Source organism: Schistocerca serialis, chromosome 9 (assembly GCF_023864345.2).
Source record: "Schistocerca serialis cubense isolate TAMUIC-IGC-003099 chromosome 9, iqSchSeri2.2, whole genome shotgun sequence".
NCBI lineage: Eukaryota > Metazoa > Arthropoda > Insecta > Orthoptera > Acrididae > Schistocerca > Schistocerca serialis.
In genome coordinates this window covers 30848763-30862590 of record NC_064646.1, presented here as the reverse complement: position 1 = coordinate 30862590, position 13828 = coordinate 30848763, and the positions used below count along the sequence as shown (strand labels likewise).

Here is a 13828-nt window from a genome sequence, read left to right as displayed (position 1 = left end):
GCGTTACCATCAAATTACCCATCTCTGGTTGCCACCCCTCCTTCTACAATGACCTCCACCTGTTCAGATTCTGCCCATCCTTAGCCCTCACCAACATAGTCCACAAAACCATATCAACCAAGCCCAATCCTCCTTGCAGTACCTTCTCTCCATCCACAAAATTCTCCTGCTATGTAATCCCAAATACCTGGAACCCATGACACACATTGAAACTCTTGCCCTGCAGGAACTTGAGCAACATGCACAATGCCACCTCAAAAAGCTCTCCATCCTGCTCACTTCCTACTCCCACCTTGGAGTACCACTGTCCACCACTTCTATAACAACCTCCAAACTTTCCCCACGCCCCCTCATAGCTGACAAACCTTGTCTCGCAGACCTACTACACTTACCCCACCCTCCGAAACTCCCTCCCACCACCACACAGAACTCAAAACCTAGACAGACCCGCAACACAGTCATGAACCTTTCCTCCAGGAGCCTTAGTCCCACAGAAATATCAGACCTTTCCAAAGGCCTCAACTTTTGCCCCACTCCCAAATTCAACCATGCAGGACTAGTTAACGACCTTCTCTCCTTCTCCCAGTCTCTACAGTGGAAACACTTTTTCGCCTCCAACCTGACCAATCAGACTCAACCAAAGACCAACATTGAACCTTGCCTAACTCAGTTCACTCCTCCATCCAACCGTGATCCACCCCCACTGCCTCTAAACCACCCCCTGTTAACTTTCCAGAATGTCTTATCCCGGAACCTTGCCTCACCATCATTCGCCAAATCCCTCAAACTGCATACTAACCTTACATCTGCAGAAAGAACTGCAGTCCACCATCTAAAAATTGATCCCGATCTTATAATCCTACCTGCAGACAAATATTCCACCACCGTAGTTTTGAACCACAAGGATTACGTGGCAGAAGGACTCTGTCAGCTGTCAGATACTTCCATCTACAAACCATGCCACAGTGATTCCATTCCAGCAATCCAGCAGGATCTCCAGTCACTACTCAAATCCTTAGGCCCATCCCAGAACCTCTCCCCAGAGTCCATCTCTCTACTTATCCCTACCACTCCCCACACTCCCACCTTCTACATGCTTCCTAAAGTCCATAAACCCACCCAGGACACCCCATTGTGGCTGGTTACTGTGCCCCATGAGAGAATCTCTGCTCTCGTTGACCAACACCTTCAACCTATTACCCGGAACCTATCCTCCTATATAAAAGATACCAACCATTTCCTTGACCGACTCTCCACAGTTCCTCTCCCTTTACCACACGGTGCCCTGCTTGTCACTATTGATGCCACTGCCCTGTACACTAACATTCCTAATGCCCATGGCCTTACTGCTATCAAACACTACCTTTCCAGGCACCCTATGGATTCCAAACCAACAACCTCCTTCCTAGTCTCCATGACCAACTATATCCTCACCCGCAATTACTTTTCCTTTGAAGGCATTACCTACAAACAAATCCGCAGTATGGCTATGGGCACCCGCATGGCACCATCCTATGTTAACCTACTCACCTGGTTCAGATTCATGATGACATCTTTGCTATTTGGATTGAAGTTGAGGACACCTTATTCACATTTCTCTAGAACCTCAACAACTTCTCCCCCATTTGTTTCACCTGTTCCTATTCAACCCAACAAGCCACCTTCACGTCAGAGATGGCTACATCAGTACCTCTGTCCATATCAAACCTACTCACCACCAGCAATACCTCCACTTTGACAGCTGCCACCCATTTCATACCAAGAAGTCCCTTCCGTACAGCCTAGCCGCCGGTGGTCGTCACATCTGCAGTGATGAGCAGTCCCTCTCTAAATATACCGAGGGTCTCTCTGAAGCCTTCACTGACTGTAATTATCCTCCCATCCTTGTACAAAAACAGATCTCCTGTGCCTTATCTTTCCAGTCTCCCACCACCTCTCAAAGTCCCACAGCTCAGCCACAGAGGAGCATTCCCCTCATAACTCAGTACCATTCAGGACTGGAGCAACTGAATTACATTCTCCGCCAGGGTTTCGATTACCTCTCGTCATCCCCTGAAATGAGAAATGGCCTACCCACTATCCTTCCCACCCCTCCTACTGTGGTATTCTGCCATCCACCGAACCTACACAGTATACTCGTCCATCCTTACACAACCCCTGCTCCCAATCCCTTACCTCATGGCTCATATGACTGTAGTAGACCTATATGCAAGACCTGTCCCATACATCCTCCTACCACCACCTACTCCAGTCCGGCCATTAACATTACCTATCACATCAAAGGCAGGGCTACCTGTGAAACCAGTCATGTGATCTACAAGCTAAGCTGCAACCATTGTGCTGCATTCTATGTAGGCATGACAACCAACAAGCTGTCTGTCCGCATAAACGGCCACCAACAAACTGTGGCCAAAAAACAAGTGGACCACCCTGTAGCTGAACACGCTGCCAAAAATGATACCCCTCATCTCAATGACTGCTTCACAGCCTGTAGCATTACACAGCCGTCATTTCACCGCCACACCCAGTCTTTTAATTTCTTTTATTTTTATTTTTATTTCTCTCCTTTCCACTACTTACCCACTCACCCCTCCACACCTTCTCTCCTACCCTCCGTCTAAACTGCAACACTTCACTCTCTGCCACTCCCACCATACTACCCCCACCCAATTGCCACTCCCATCATGCACTGGTGCTGCTGCTCGCAGTGTAGTTTCAGCTCTCTGAGAATGCAGATGTGTGTGCAAGTTGCACTTGCTGACAAAGGCCTTAATGGCCGAAAGCTGATTGTGTGAATCTTTTTAAGTAAGAAAATGTTATTTCTCATAATTGTTAAAAATATAAATCATTCTCTCTCTCTGTTTCCATATGGCAATTCCTGTTTCATGCACATCATAAAATGGATGGTAATGAATTGAATTGAATTGAATCTACAATAAGCTCCCATTGAATATAAAAATGATAGTGACAACCCTCATATATTCAAGTGGGAAAGCTGTTTTCAAATGGCCTTGAAGGAGTTTTTTATCAATAACTGTTTTTATAATATTAAGATATTTCTTTCTGAGCAGTAGGATACTTTGATTTGTACAAATAATATTTGTATGTATCAGTAATTAACTTCTCCAATTTCTTTATATGTATTGTTTGTAATTGTTTGCAGAAAGTTATGAGAGGAAGCAAAAAATATATAAACAATCCACAACAAATCCTGTTATTTCTTGTCTATCGAGAATAAATGAGCATGCATTTTTTTTTTTCCAGATTGGAATGAACTGTTCACAACAAAATGTTTTGCTTGTGGATTCCCCATTGAAGCTGGAGACCGCTGGGTCGAGGCATTGAACAACAATTACCACAGCCAGTGCTTTAACTGCACTGTATGTACACAAAAATTTTCATTTGTTTAAGTTGAATAATACAGAAGTAAAAACATAATATCAATGTTTCCAATAGCATTTAACATTTAATATGAAACAATTTTACTTTAGTTAACAGCATCATCCACATGAAGTTTTAACCTTTTGACTGCTACAGATGTGCTGTGTGCCTTCCATGCAGAGTGCGGCTTTGCTGTCACTGTACTGCTTGCTTAATGCTGCTATCAAAATTTTATTTAAAATTGAAAGCAAGACAATATCTCACTTCATTCTTGAAATATTGGTTTTTATATCCAGTGGACAGTCATGCGTAGTGTTTCCAGTTTGTTTGTATAGACCAGCCGGCTGCTATGAGATACTTATCATCCAATTCCAAGAAAAACATTTGGTGAAAAAATATGATCTTTGCATGTCTTACTGTCTGATATCTTCACGTGATACAGAATTCAATTTCTTTTGTTATGCATCATGCTTACTACACTGCATCAAATTAAGTAAACATTGCATGAAATCTTAAAGAGTTTGCAGAGATAAAAATGCTTTGCGTAGACTTTGCTTATGGTTGATTTTAGTTCATATGCTGCTGTGTATGAAATGTAGATAAGATATCAAAATTTTATTTAAAATTGAGAGCAGAATGATATCTCATTTTTTTCTTGAGATATTGATTTTTCTATCTGCAGATGGTCATGCACGGTGCACCCGGTTCTGTGCCGATATTGTGATAACAGTCATCATATATATCTGGCAGATGGTCATGCATAATGCACCCAATTCCATCCCCATATTATCGTAACAACAATCATGTTTCATAAACTGTTCAAGATACTGGAACAACGTTTTTTTGCAAATTATAGCATGCAAAGAGGCACATGTATTATATGATAAATATTCGAAACTTTTTTGTTCACTGAGATACAGAAGTAATTCACCTACAGCAGTGAGTGCATCGTGAAACAGAATGCATAAACATTTCAATAGTCCTTAAGAAATATATAGTAGCTGTGTCCAAACACATCTTTAGAACCTGGGAACAGCAGAGCATGAAGAGTTAACTCATCCACAGCAGTCAAAGGATTAATGTTCTTAAACTTTTAGATTGCAAACATATTTCACATATACTGTCAAAATATTTTTAATTTAACAATAAAGCTTAAGTGTTTACTATGTTACTGTAATAAATGTTTTGTTGGTTCTGTATGTACCAAAAGACCAGTACCGTAAATTACATCTCCAGGTTTTTGTTGTGTTCTGTTCTGGATTATATTTGAGGCTGTAGAATGAAAATGATCCTGCTCACTAGAAGTTTAATTGAAAATACATTACCTTGAAGACAATCTCTGTAAATATTGTGAAATGAATCCCACTATGAGTCAAGACAAAAATCATTGTCACAGAGGTCTTTAGGTCACTGGCAGAACTGTTTATTGTAAGCTACCCACAAATTCATTCACCTGTTGCAAAATGATGTCCACAGATCTCTTCTTTCAATGGCACAAAAAATATTTATATATCCTCAGGAAATATGGAAGCTGCAAGGGAAGTGTAAAGACGTAGCAGAAGTGGCATATCAGAATGGTTTGAAACAGAAACAGAAAAAGCACAGAACTGCTCCGTGCCCACTTCTTTTCATCATAATTATGGATCAAATAGCAAAATCTATTAAAAAAGCATATCATGAAACAAATGCCACTGTATTTGCAGATGAATAAATGCAAAAGAAACTTGACTTTTGGAACAATATCTTCCAAAAGTTTAACCAAATCAAAACCATGGCCATCAGCTGAGTGGGAACAGATGCATGGTCAGAATCAGCAGCATGCTTCATCTACTGCAGGAGTGTTATGCTAAAAAACAACACCAAAGAAAAGAAAATACCCAATAACTAAAAAAATGTGAATTAAATAAACCTATAGTGGAACAAATAAATACCAGGATGTGCAAATATGACAAATTTATAATTGTATATTCCAGCCTCAGATCACACAAACAGTGTCATTACCAACTTCAGCTTCTTAGCAAGCCATCTTCAGGTGATCATCTGATGATGATTTTTCCTTTTGGAAAACATGCTGCTTCCTGTGTCAAGAGGAAGCACACGTCTATTAATATCTATTAACCATCAGAATTTCAAACGTATGGGAAATAATGATACTCCTTAGCAAAATGGCATCAGGTGCTCTCAGTTTGTATGCATGGGGCCTCATTCATAATGTTGAAGAGACTGTTCTGACAGCCACTGAGGGAACAGGGTCCAACCAGTTGAAAATTGTAGTGCAGATTGAAACAATTGATGCATGTCATCTGGCTCTAAGGTCATACTTGGATCATTCCAGTGACTGGAAGAGAGGGTTTAGAAGACCATTATTGCTCACTGAGTTTCAACAAAGCTCAAAAGTTGCAGAATGGTCCATATAAATTATCAGTGCCCCCTCAATTTTAGTTGAATATAAAGATAGAACCAGAGATTTCAAAGATTCTGTGTCAAGTGACTTACACCATAGGGTTGAGAAATTTAGATCCAATCCCTAATAGGCCGGTGTGCATCAGTCTGCTAGCCAGGTAGCTAACTGAGTGTGGAGGCGCAACACAAGGCCTTGTTTATATTAGGTGACTCTTCATCCTGTATATATAACAATAGCCATAAGAGACCCAGAACTGTCAGTATAAGCTCCTAAGAAAAGCCCTCTACAGACAAGAGTATTAAAATCCTTGTTACTAGCTGCCAGAACATTTGAAACAAAGTACCAGAGTTTGAATTGCTCCCACAGGGCAGTGGAGCTCACATAACACTAGGCACAGAAAGCTGGTTAAAATTCATAATAGATGACCATGAGATTCTTGAGGGAAATAAAAGTGTATGTGTAAAGGCTAATGGTAATAGAATGTATTGTATTTGTGGCAGTACACAAGAAACTCACATCTAAAGTGATAGAAACTGAAACTGCATGCGAGTTTGAGAAAGAGGCAGTATGAAAGATGAGCCCAAACTTATAATCAGATCATTCTAGTGACCATTGGAACCATCTCCAGATGTAACAAAAATCTTTAGAGGAAACCTAAGTTCACTAGTACGTTAAGTTCCCCAATCATGCTGTCCTTATGGGAGGAGACTAATTATCCAACAATCAATTGGTAAAATTGCAGTTTTGTAAGTGGTGGTAGTGACAAAACATTCTGCAAAATATCACTAAATGCCCCTATGAGAACTATGTAGAACAAATTATTCAGAAGCACACTCCTGATAGAAATATATTAGATCCAACAGCAACAAACAGACCTTACCTCTTTGAGGACATCCATGTAAAAACTGGTATCAGTGTCATGAGGCAGTTGTAGCAACAACAGCTACCAAAGTACAAAGGAGAACTAAACAAGTAGAAGGATTTACATGTTCAGCAAAGTAGATAAAGAGGCAGTAGTGCCATATATCAATAAGAAACTCAAAACATTTAGTACTGGAGAGAAATAATATAGAACAACTAGAGGAATAGTTGGCCATACACTTGATAGCTATGTACCTAATTAGAGCAGTTCATGATGGGAGGGACACTCCATGATGTATAGTCAAAATGAAGAAATTTCTAGAAGTAAAGATTACTGCATAATAAGTATACAACACAGTGCAGAACTACAGATGGGGAGATGCTGAATGAAACATGTTTAACCATCAAGAGGATAATGCATGAACCCTTCAATGACTACTGTAGCAGAATATTATCATAGGACATCTCACAAAGCCCAAAGAAATGCAGGTCATATCTACAAGCTATTACTGGTACCAAAGTTAGTGTCCATTCACTTAAGGAGGAGACAGGAACTGAAATTGAGAGTAGCAAAACAAAAGCAAAAATGCTGAAATCTGTTTTCAGTAATAGTACGAGGGGGTAATAAAATGGAATAACATTGCTGTGGGCAGAACTGCAAAATATCGCTAAATGCCTCTATGAGAACTATGTAGAACAAATTATTCAGAAGCACACTCCTGATAGAAATTTCTTCATTTTGACTATACATACACCGTTGCTCATGTGTGTAGGTTCCGTACCAAATAGGACTAACATGAGATGTTGAACATATACAGAGAAGAGTCACATGGGTGTTCGTAGTTTGCTTGATCCATGGGGTAGTGTCATGGAGATGCTGAAGAAACAGAACTAGCAGATGCTTCAAGACAGACACAAACTATCCCAAGAAAGTGTACTTAGAAAGTTTCAAGAACCAACTTTAAATGATGAATCTAGGAATACTCTACAATTACCTATGTAGTACTCCCATTTGGATGGCAGTCTGACAAATTACAGCATGCACAGTCCTTCTCACACCCCATACATGAATAAAGCAGAAAGAAGCTATAATAACTGGTACATAGGAAGTACTCTCTGCCATGTACTTCACAGTGGTTTGCAGAATGTGGATGCAGAGTTAGATATAGATAAGGAGCAGGCGGTAAGCAATAATGTTCACTTGCACCACGGGTATCAAGGTGCCTCCAGTTATTATTGCAGCTCATGGGAGAATGCCCCCCATAGCATGATACTGACCCCACCAGCCTGTGTTCATAGCATGGTACGGTATATGTTTTGAACAGTCATTCACCTGAATTATGACATATCTGGGTGTGACTATCAATCTGGTGTAACAAGAAATGAGATTCATCCAACCGGGTGACACAGTTCCATTGATCCACACTCCAAGCTTGAAGATCCAATTCCACAGTTTGACAACAAAAGTAACAGTAATATATACAAAGTGCGATCAAAAAGCAATGGGAATTTTTGTTTTTCTTCAAGTATTTGTATTTATTCATCAATATCAACTTTCTCCCCTTCAAAGTAATCCCCCTCAGATACAATACACCTGTGCCAGCACTTTTTCCAATGCACTTCTGGAACTCGCTTATTGTTATGGGGTTCAGCTCCTTCAGTGATCCTGTTTTTAATCATCAATGCTGGCAAAATGACATCATTTCATGGTTCTCTTCTGCCCCAGGAATAGAAATAAGTCACAGCGGGCGACGTCCAGTGAATACGGTGGTTGGGGAAACAAAATGGTTTTGTTTTTTGCCAAAATTTCACAAACAAGCATTGAAGTGTGAGCGGGAGCATTAACGTGATGCAATTTCCACAAATGGTTATGCCACAATTTTGGTCATTTTCTTCAGATTGCTTGATGAAAATGGCACATAACTTCCAGGTAGTAAACCTTATCAACCATACAACAATAAGACAGGAACTTGTGAAACAATATCCCACTGTAACCAGAGAAAACAGTGAGAAGAACCTTCACAGGTGATCAAACTTGCCAAATTTTTTTTCATCTTGGCTCTTCAGGCAATTTCCAATGGGACGGCTGGGCCTTGGTTCCGACATCATACCTAGAGCAAACTCAGAAAGCTCCCTGATGGTGATCTGGCAATTTTCCAGAACCATTTTCTTTACTTCTTCCATATTGTCATCAGTAATTGATGTGCTTGGGTGCTGAGGGCAGTTGTCATCTTCAACATTTTCTTGACCCTCTTTGAAACATTTATACCACTCGTAAACTCTTATTTTACTCATAGCAGAGTCACCAAATGCCACAGTCAACATTTTGAATGTGGTGTTGCACTTTATTCCATTTTTGAAGCAAAATTTAGTGGAAATTATTTGATCCATCTTTTTCAACAGGAAAATTTCAAGTGCTTGAAAACATGTATACATTTTCGACTGACAACAATAAACTAAATATTCAAGAAAGCTGAAAATGCAAAGCTACGTCAGGAAAATGTGTACCAGAAAGTTTTGAAAATAGGATTATGAAGCCTGCAAAATTAAAAAATATTCCTGTCACTTTTTGATCACACTTCATATAATACTAAAAGGAAAAATAATTTACACCATCTGTCACTCGGCCATACTGTTGCACAGAAATTAATGAGATATTTAGCCATAAAAGTTTTTGGCCACCTACCCAAAAAGAATAAAATGAATTTCAAATATCTGCTTGAATGTGAGTGTACAATCCAATTCATAGCAGTTCGGAAAATGACAGTTTTTTTTTTTTTTTAATAGGATCCAGTTTTACTTATTTATTCGAAAGTTCTTCTCCAAGTAGAGTAGAGGGGGAGGGAGGGGGGGGGGGGGGGAGAAAACGAAACAGTCTTAATAATTTTCTGCAGTCAGCAAATTAATTTCAGATTGAAGAAGTATTTCTCCATATTATGAATCAACTTCTTCCAAAAACTGTTTAGTGATTAATTTATTCAAATTATTATATATGTAATTTGTATTACATCTTTCATACTGGACAGAATTCTGACAATTTATTCAGTTTTTCCTTAACTGACCAACAAAGCCATTTTTGCTCCCAACAATAAGTGGTGCACCATCACTACAAATTATAGTGCATTTTTTATAACCACCAGTTCTGTTAGAGCACTTTTTAATGGCATTAAAAATATGCAGACCTGTTGATTCAAATAACAGAACTAATGTAACTCTTTGTGTACAGAAAAGTTAAGTGAAATGCTGTCGCCGGCCGTGGTGGTCTAGCGGTTCGAGGCGCTAAGTCCGGAACTGCGCGACTGCTACGGTCGCAGGGTCGAATCCTGCCTCGGGCATGGATGTGTGTGATGTCCTTAGGTTAGTTAGGTTTAAGTAGTTCTAAGTTCTAGGGGACTGATGACCACAGATGTTAAGTCCCATAGCGCTCAGAGCCATTTGAACCATTTGAAATGCTGTCGAATCGGTAGCCTACTCTCGTCCATACAAAATTAATAACATGGGCAGTTTGCAATTAAATTATTTGGTTTCTTTTTTATGTTGTGATCCATATAAAGGATTACACTTTCTACAGTGTTGCATGCAAAGCAGCTTTTTTAAAACATTCCGTGGCATCATTTAACCAAATGCTTTTACCACAAGTACACCATCATTGAAGCATTTTTGATCTTTTGCTAGTTGTAAGCATACTACATAAGTTGCCATTTAACTTTTGTTAATCTTTGAAGCTCCAGGCAACTAATGTATTTCTTTTTTTAACGTATTCATTAAAACGCAATTTTTGTCACAAGAGTAAAGCCCATGTGATGCTTCATGGAACAAAGAGAAATAGCGGGCAAGATTACTGTATTTGTTTTGACTTGAGCATTTTTCATATATTAAACATTGGGATTTTCATTGGGATTGTGTACAAAAAATATTTACTCCCCCATTCCGCACTGAATACACAGTTTTCAGTATTCTTTTATACATTCTCAAGAACCATAACAGAAAATAGGCACAGTAATAACCAAAATGACAACATGAGCTATACCCAACTGCAGACAAATAAGCGAGTTGCAGGATGCAGTGGTGCTGTGATGGTACTGTGCGAGTTGGGAGGGGGGGGGGGGGGGGCAGCACTCATTTGAGAGGATGGCTTGTGATGCTCACCTTGCCAGGTCTGGCTTAAACAGTATAGGAAAATCAAAGAATTCCCAAATTTTGATGGTCAGATGAGGACTTAAATCATTTGTAGCAGTTGCACCTGCTTTTTAATTCTTCGTTTGTTGTCTTTGGTGTCAACGTACTGGCTGAAAAAGTAGGGGTTGGATGTGCAACTACTGTAAATGATGTAGCTCACAGGTACATATTTGCATTTTACCGTAGTTTACTTTCACTTTGCACAACCCCCCAATAATACACAGTTATATATGTATGGCCAGTGTACTGTTGTGTAAACTTTCCATAAGCCTCATTAATAGTTTGCAGGTGAATCTCCACTTACTGCTACAATAGTTTTCTGTTGAACATCTATCAGCAGTAAAAACATAACGACATAGTTCACAGTCCTTCAAATAAATTGAACAGTCACTGTCATTGCTTTAACACATGGCCTATTGATGTAACACCTATTCCACAGTTAATTTGAAGCATTGTTGTTGTAACCAACACAGGTTTCTCGTCTGAAACTTGACCATGGACTGACTGACTGTGACCAAAAATCAGGCCTTTATATGTGATCACAATAATTGGTACTGAAAATACACATTGTTCAAAGTTAAATTTACAGAAATTCCAATTAAAACTTAACTCATTAAATTAACTGAATACACCAAAAAATTGGTTAACAGTTTCTTCTACTGCAAGAGTTACGCCAAATTATTTGTTTAAATCATGAAATTAACAAATATTGTTACACAAACAATACTTTTGACACAACTGTTAATTACTTTGGAATTAATTAAGGGCTGGCTTTGTTAACATGATTTCGAATAGAGCCAAATAGATCCTCTAAGATTACTAGCATTTTGTCCTCCAAATGTTTACAATTATTACAGAACTTATGTTTGTTTATATATCAACAATAGGATTTACATTATGAAACAATTACTGATTTCACCCGATAACAAAAGATACTAACTAGGAATAGTCAGAATAAATTAGAAAATCAATTACATACATAAAACTAAGCACGAAATTAGGTCCGGTGTGATATTCTTTAAAACTAAGAGTCAACATTTCTCTTTTATGAAAATGTAGATTATATTCATGTATGTTAATGGTAATTAGTTGAAAGTGAAAAAACGAATTTAAGTAGGCAGATGGCAAAACAAGAGGGGAAGAAAAAATATTCGAACTTGCTTCGTCACGCACTGTCCGTCCAAATATGAGAGAAGTGCTTTACCACTGTGCCAACTCACTTAGTTTATGCTGAATCAGAAAATATGCAGCTATTTGCTTTACTTTATGCTTATCAGCACAGTCAAAATTAAATTATCTTTTCCATTATCTATTTTTATTCATTTTCACTGTTTTACAGAACTGTAAGAAGAACTTGGAGGGAGAGAGCTTCTATGCCAAAGGAGGGCGTCCATTCTGCAAAGCACATGCTCGTTAACTAGCCATTAAGTTCCAGATAAACATGTATAACATTGTTCAGCGTGTGTGTAAAGCAGTTATCAGTCATATGTCAATATGAGAGAGGTTTTTGCATAAAATATGCCAACATTTTTTTTAGTTTCAGTGATTATTTGCACAACATACATTTGTATCTATAGTTTGATCCGAAAGTCATATTTACAAGACACCTTTCTAGATCATTCTGTAAAGTACACACTATTCCTACTCAAGAAATTATTGTTCAGTGTATGAGGTCATTCATGTTGATTGTTTTATGCAGTATGACACAGAAAGATGGAGAAGGATGCTAGAGATTCTGTTCCAGTGTCAGGTATCATTGTATGGTGCAAAAAGGAACTGTTACATAAAAAAAGGAATGGTGCTGTTGTCACATTATATATGTTCCTACAGCACTTTTACCTAAAGTGCAAATGTTGGATATTAATTGTGTGTAATCAATAACACTAGTTCACTGAATGCTTGTAAATGGATAAAATTAATATGTAAGTTCTACACTTTATCTTGCTTATCTGATTGTTTCTATTTTCTTCTTCTTATTCTCCTTCTCTTTTCCTTATTTATGTACTTACTTAAAACATTACACACACATAAATATGACAAACTGCAATCTCTTGAATACTTTTTCTCGTACACAGATTTTTCTCATATGACAGATTTGTATCTTGTGCATTTGTCTGTAATTATTCATCATTTAAAGTTTTAATATGTTGTGTGGTTTCACAAGGCATCAGATGTTACTTTTTGTACACATATATTTTGTGAGAGATATGGGCATTGCTCTTCTAAAGTATGAGACATCTGTGTGCGGTACTGACTGTCAGGTGTAAATAATAATAAATAGTTACCTGGTAGATTATAGATGCATTTAAATTAATACCAGAACATTCATTACTCTTCTTGTTTTGTTGAGAACTATGGTCCATGCCAGTAAGATGCTGTAATTCCTATTATCATTGCCGAAACACTAACATTTCATTGTGAGGTAATCAAAATTGTAATAAAATCCCCTGTATCTTAGTAATTCTCATATCAAATAAGCCGTGAATTCTAAGTTGCCAAAATAAGTTTACATGATTAAACATAAAATTTTTTGCAACAATAATTTATGTTTTCATCATGTAGCATCTGATCAGGCACACAATTCCAGGAGGAATGTTTGTGTCTTTTTAGAATAATAGTCTACTTCTACAATTAAGGTCTTTTATATGTGATATCCTGCATGTGAATATGTTGTGTTGCAGATTTTATTTATGTTAGCATTCAACAAATGCTGTCCAAAGAGAAAATACAGAATATAAGTAAAAATATGTTTTTCCAGTTTCTTTGTTTGTAAAAAAAATCAATTTCATTTTAAAATTGCTTTCCTAAATACATAAGCATGTAATGAAGTGGGATGTTTGAAACCATAGTTCATATGTCATTCCTTATTACTACACCATTCATAATTAATTAGAGAACAATGCAAAGTATTATTTATCTTTCATGAGCAGGAAAAGAAATCTTTATTGTTTCTGTGTTGGTGACATTTAAGAGAAACATTTCAGCTAAGTACTGTAATAGGTA

At 37.9% G+C, this 13828-nt stretch overlaps 1 protein-coding gene across 5 annotated transcripts in view; it reads left to right on the top strand.

Annotated features, from left to right (window-relative positions):
- The window catches only part of LOC126419273 (PDZ and LIM domain protein Zasp-like), a 292415-nt gene extending 278843 nt beyond the window's left edge, over window positions 1-13572 (top strand). For all 5 annotated transcript variants that reach the window (XM_050086440.1, XM_050086439.1, XM_050086436.1 and 2 more), the window contains 2 exons: window positions 3265-3380; window positions 12165-13572. In XM_050086440.1, the coding sequence (XP_049942397.1) occupies window positions 3265-3380; window positions 12165-12242 (194 nt within the window). In that variant the 3' untranslated portion in view covers window positions 12243-13572. The remainder of the gene's footprint in view (window positions 1-3264; window positions 3381-12164) is intronic.
- The last annotated feature ends 256 nt before the right edge of the window (window positions 13573-13828 follow it).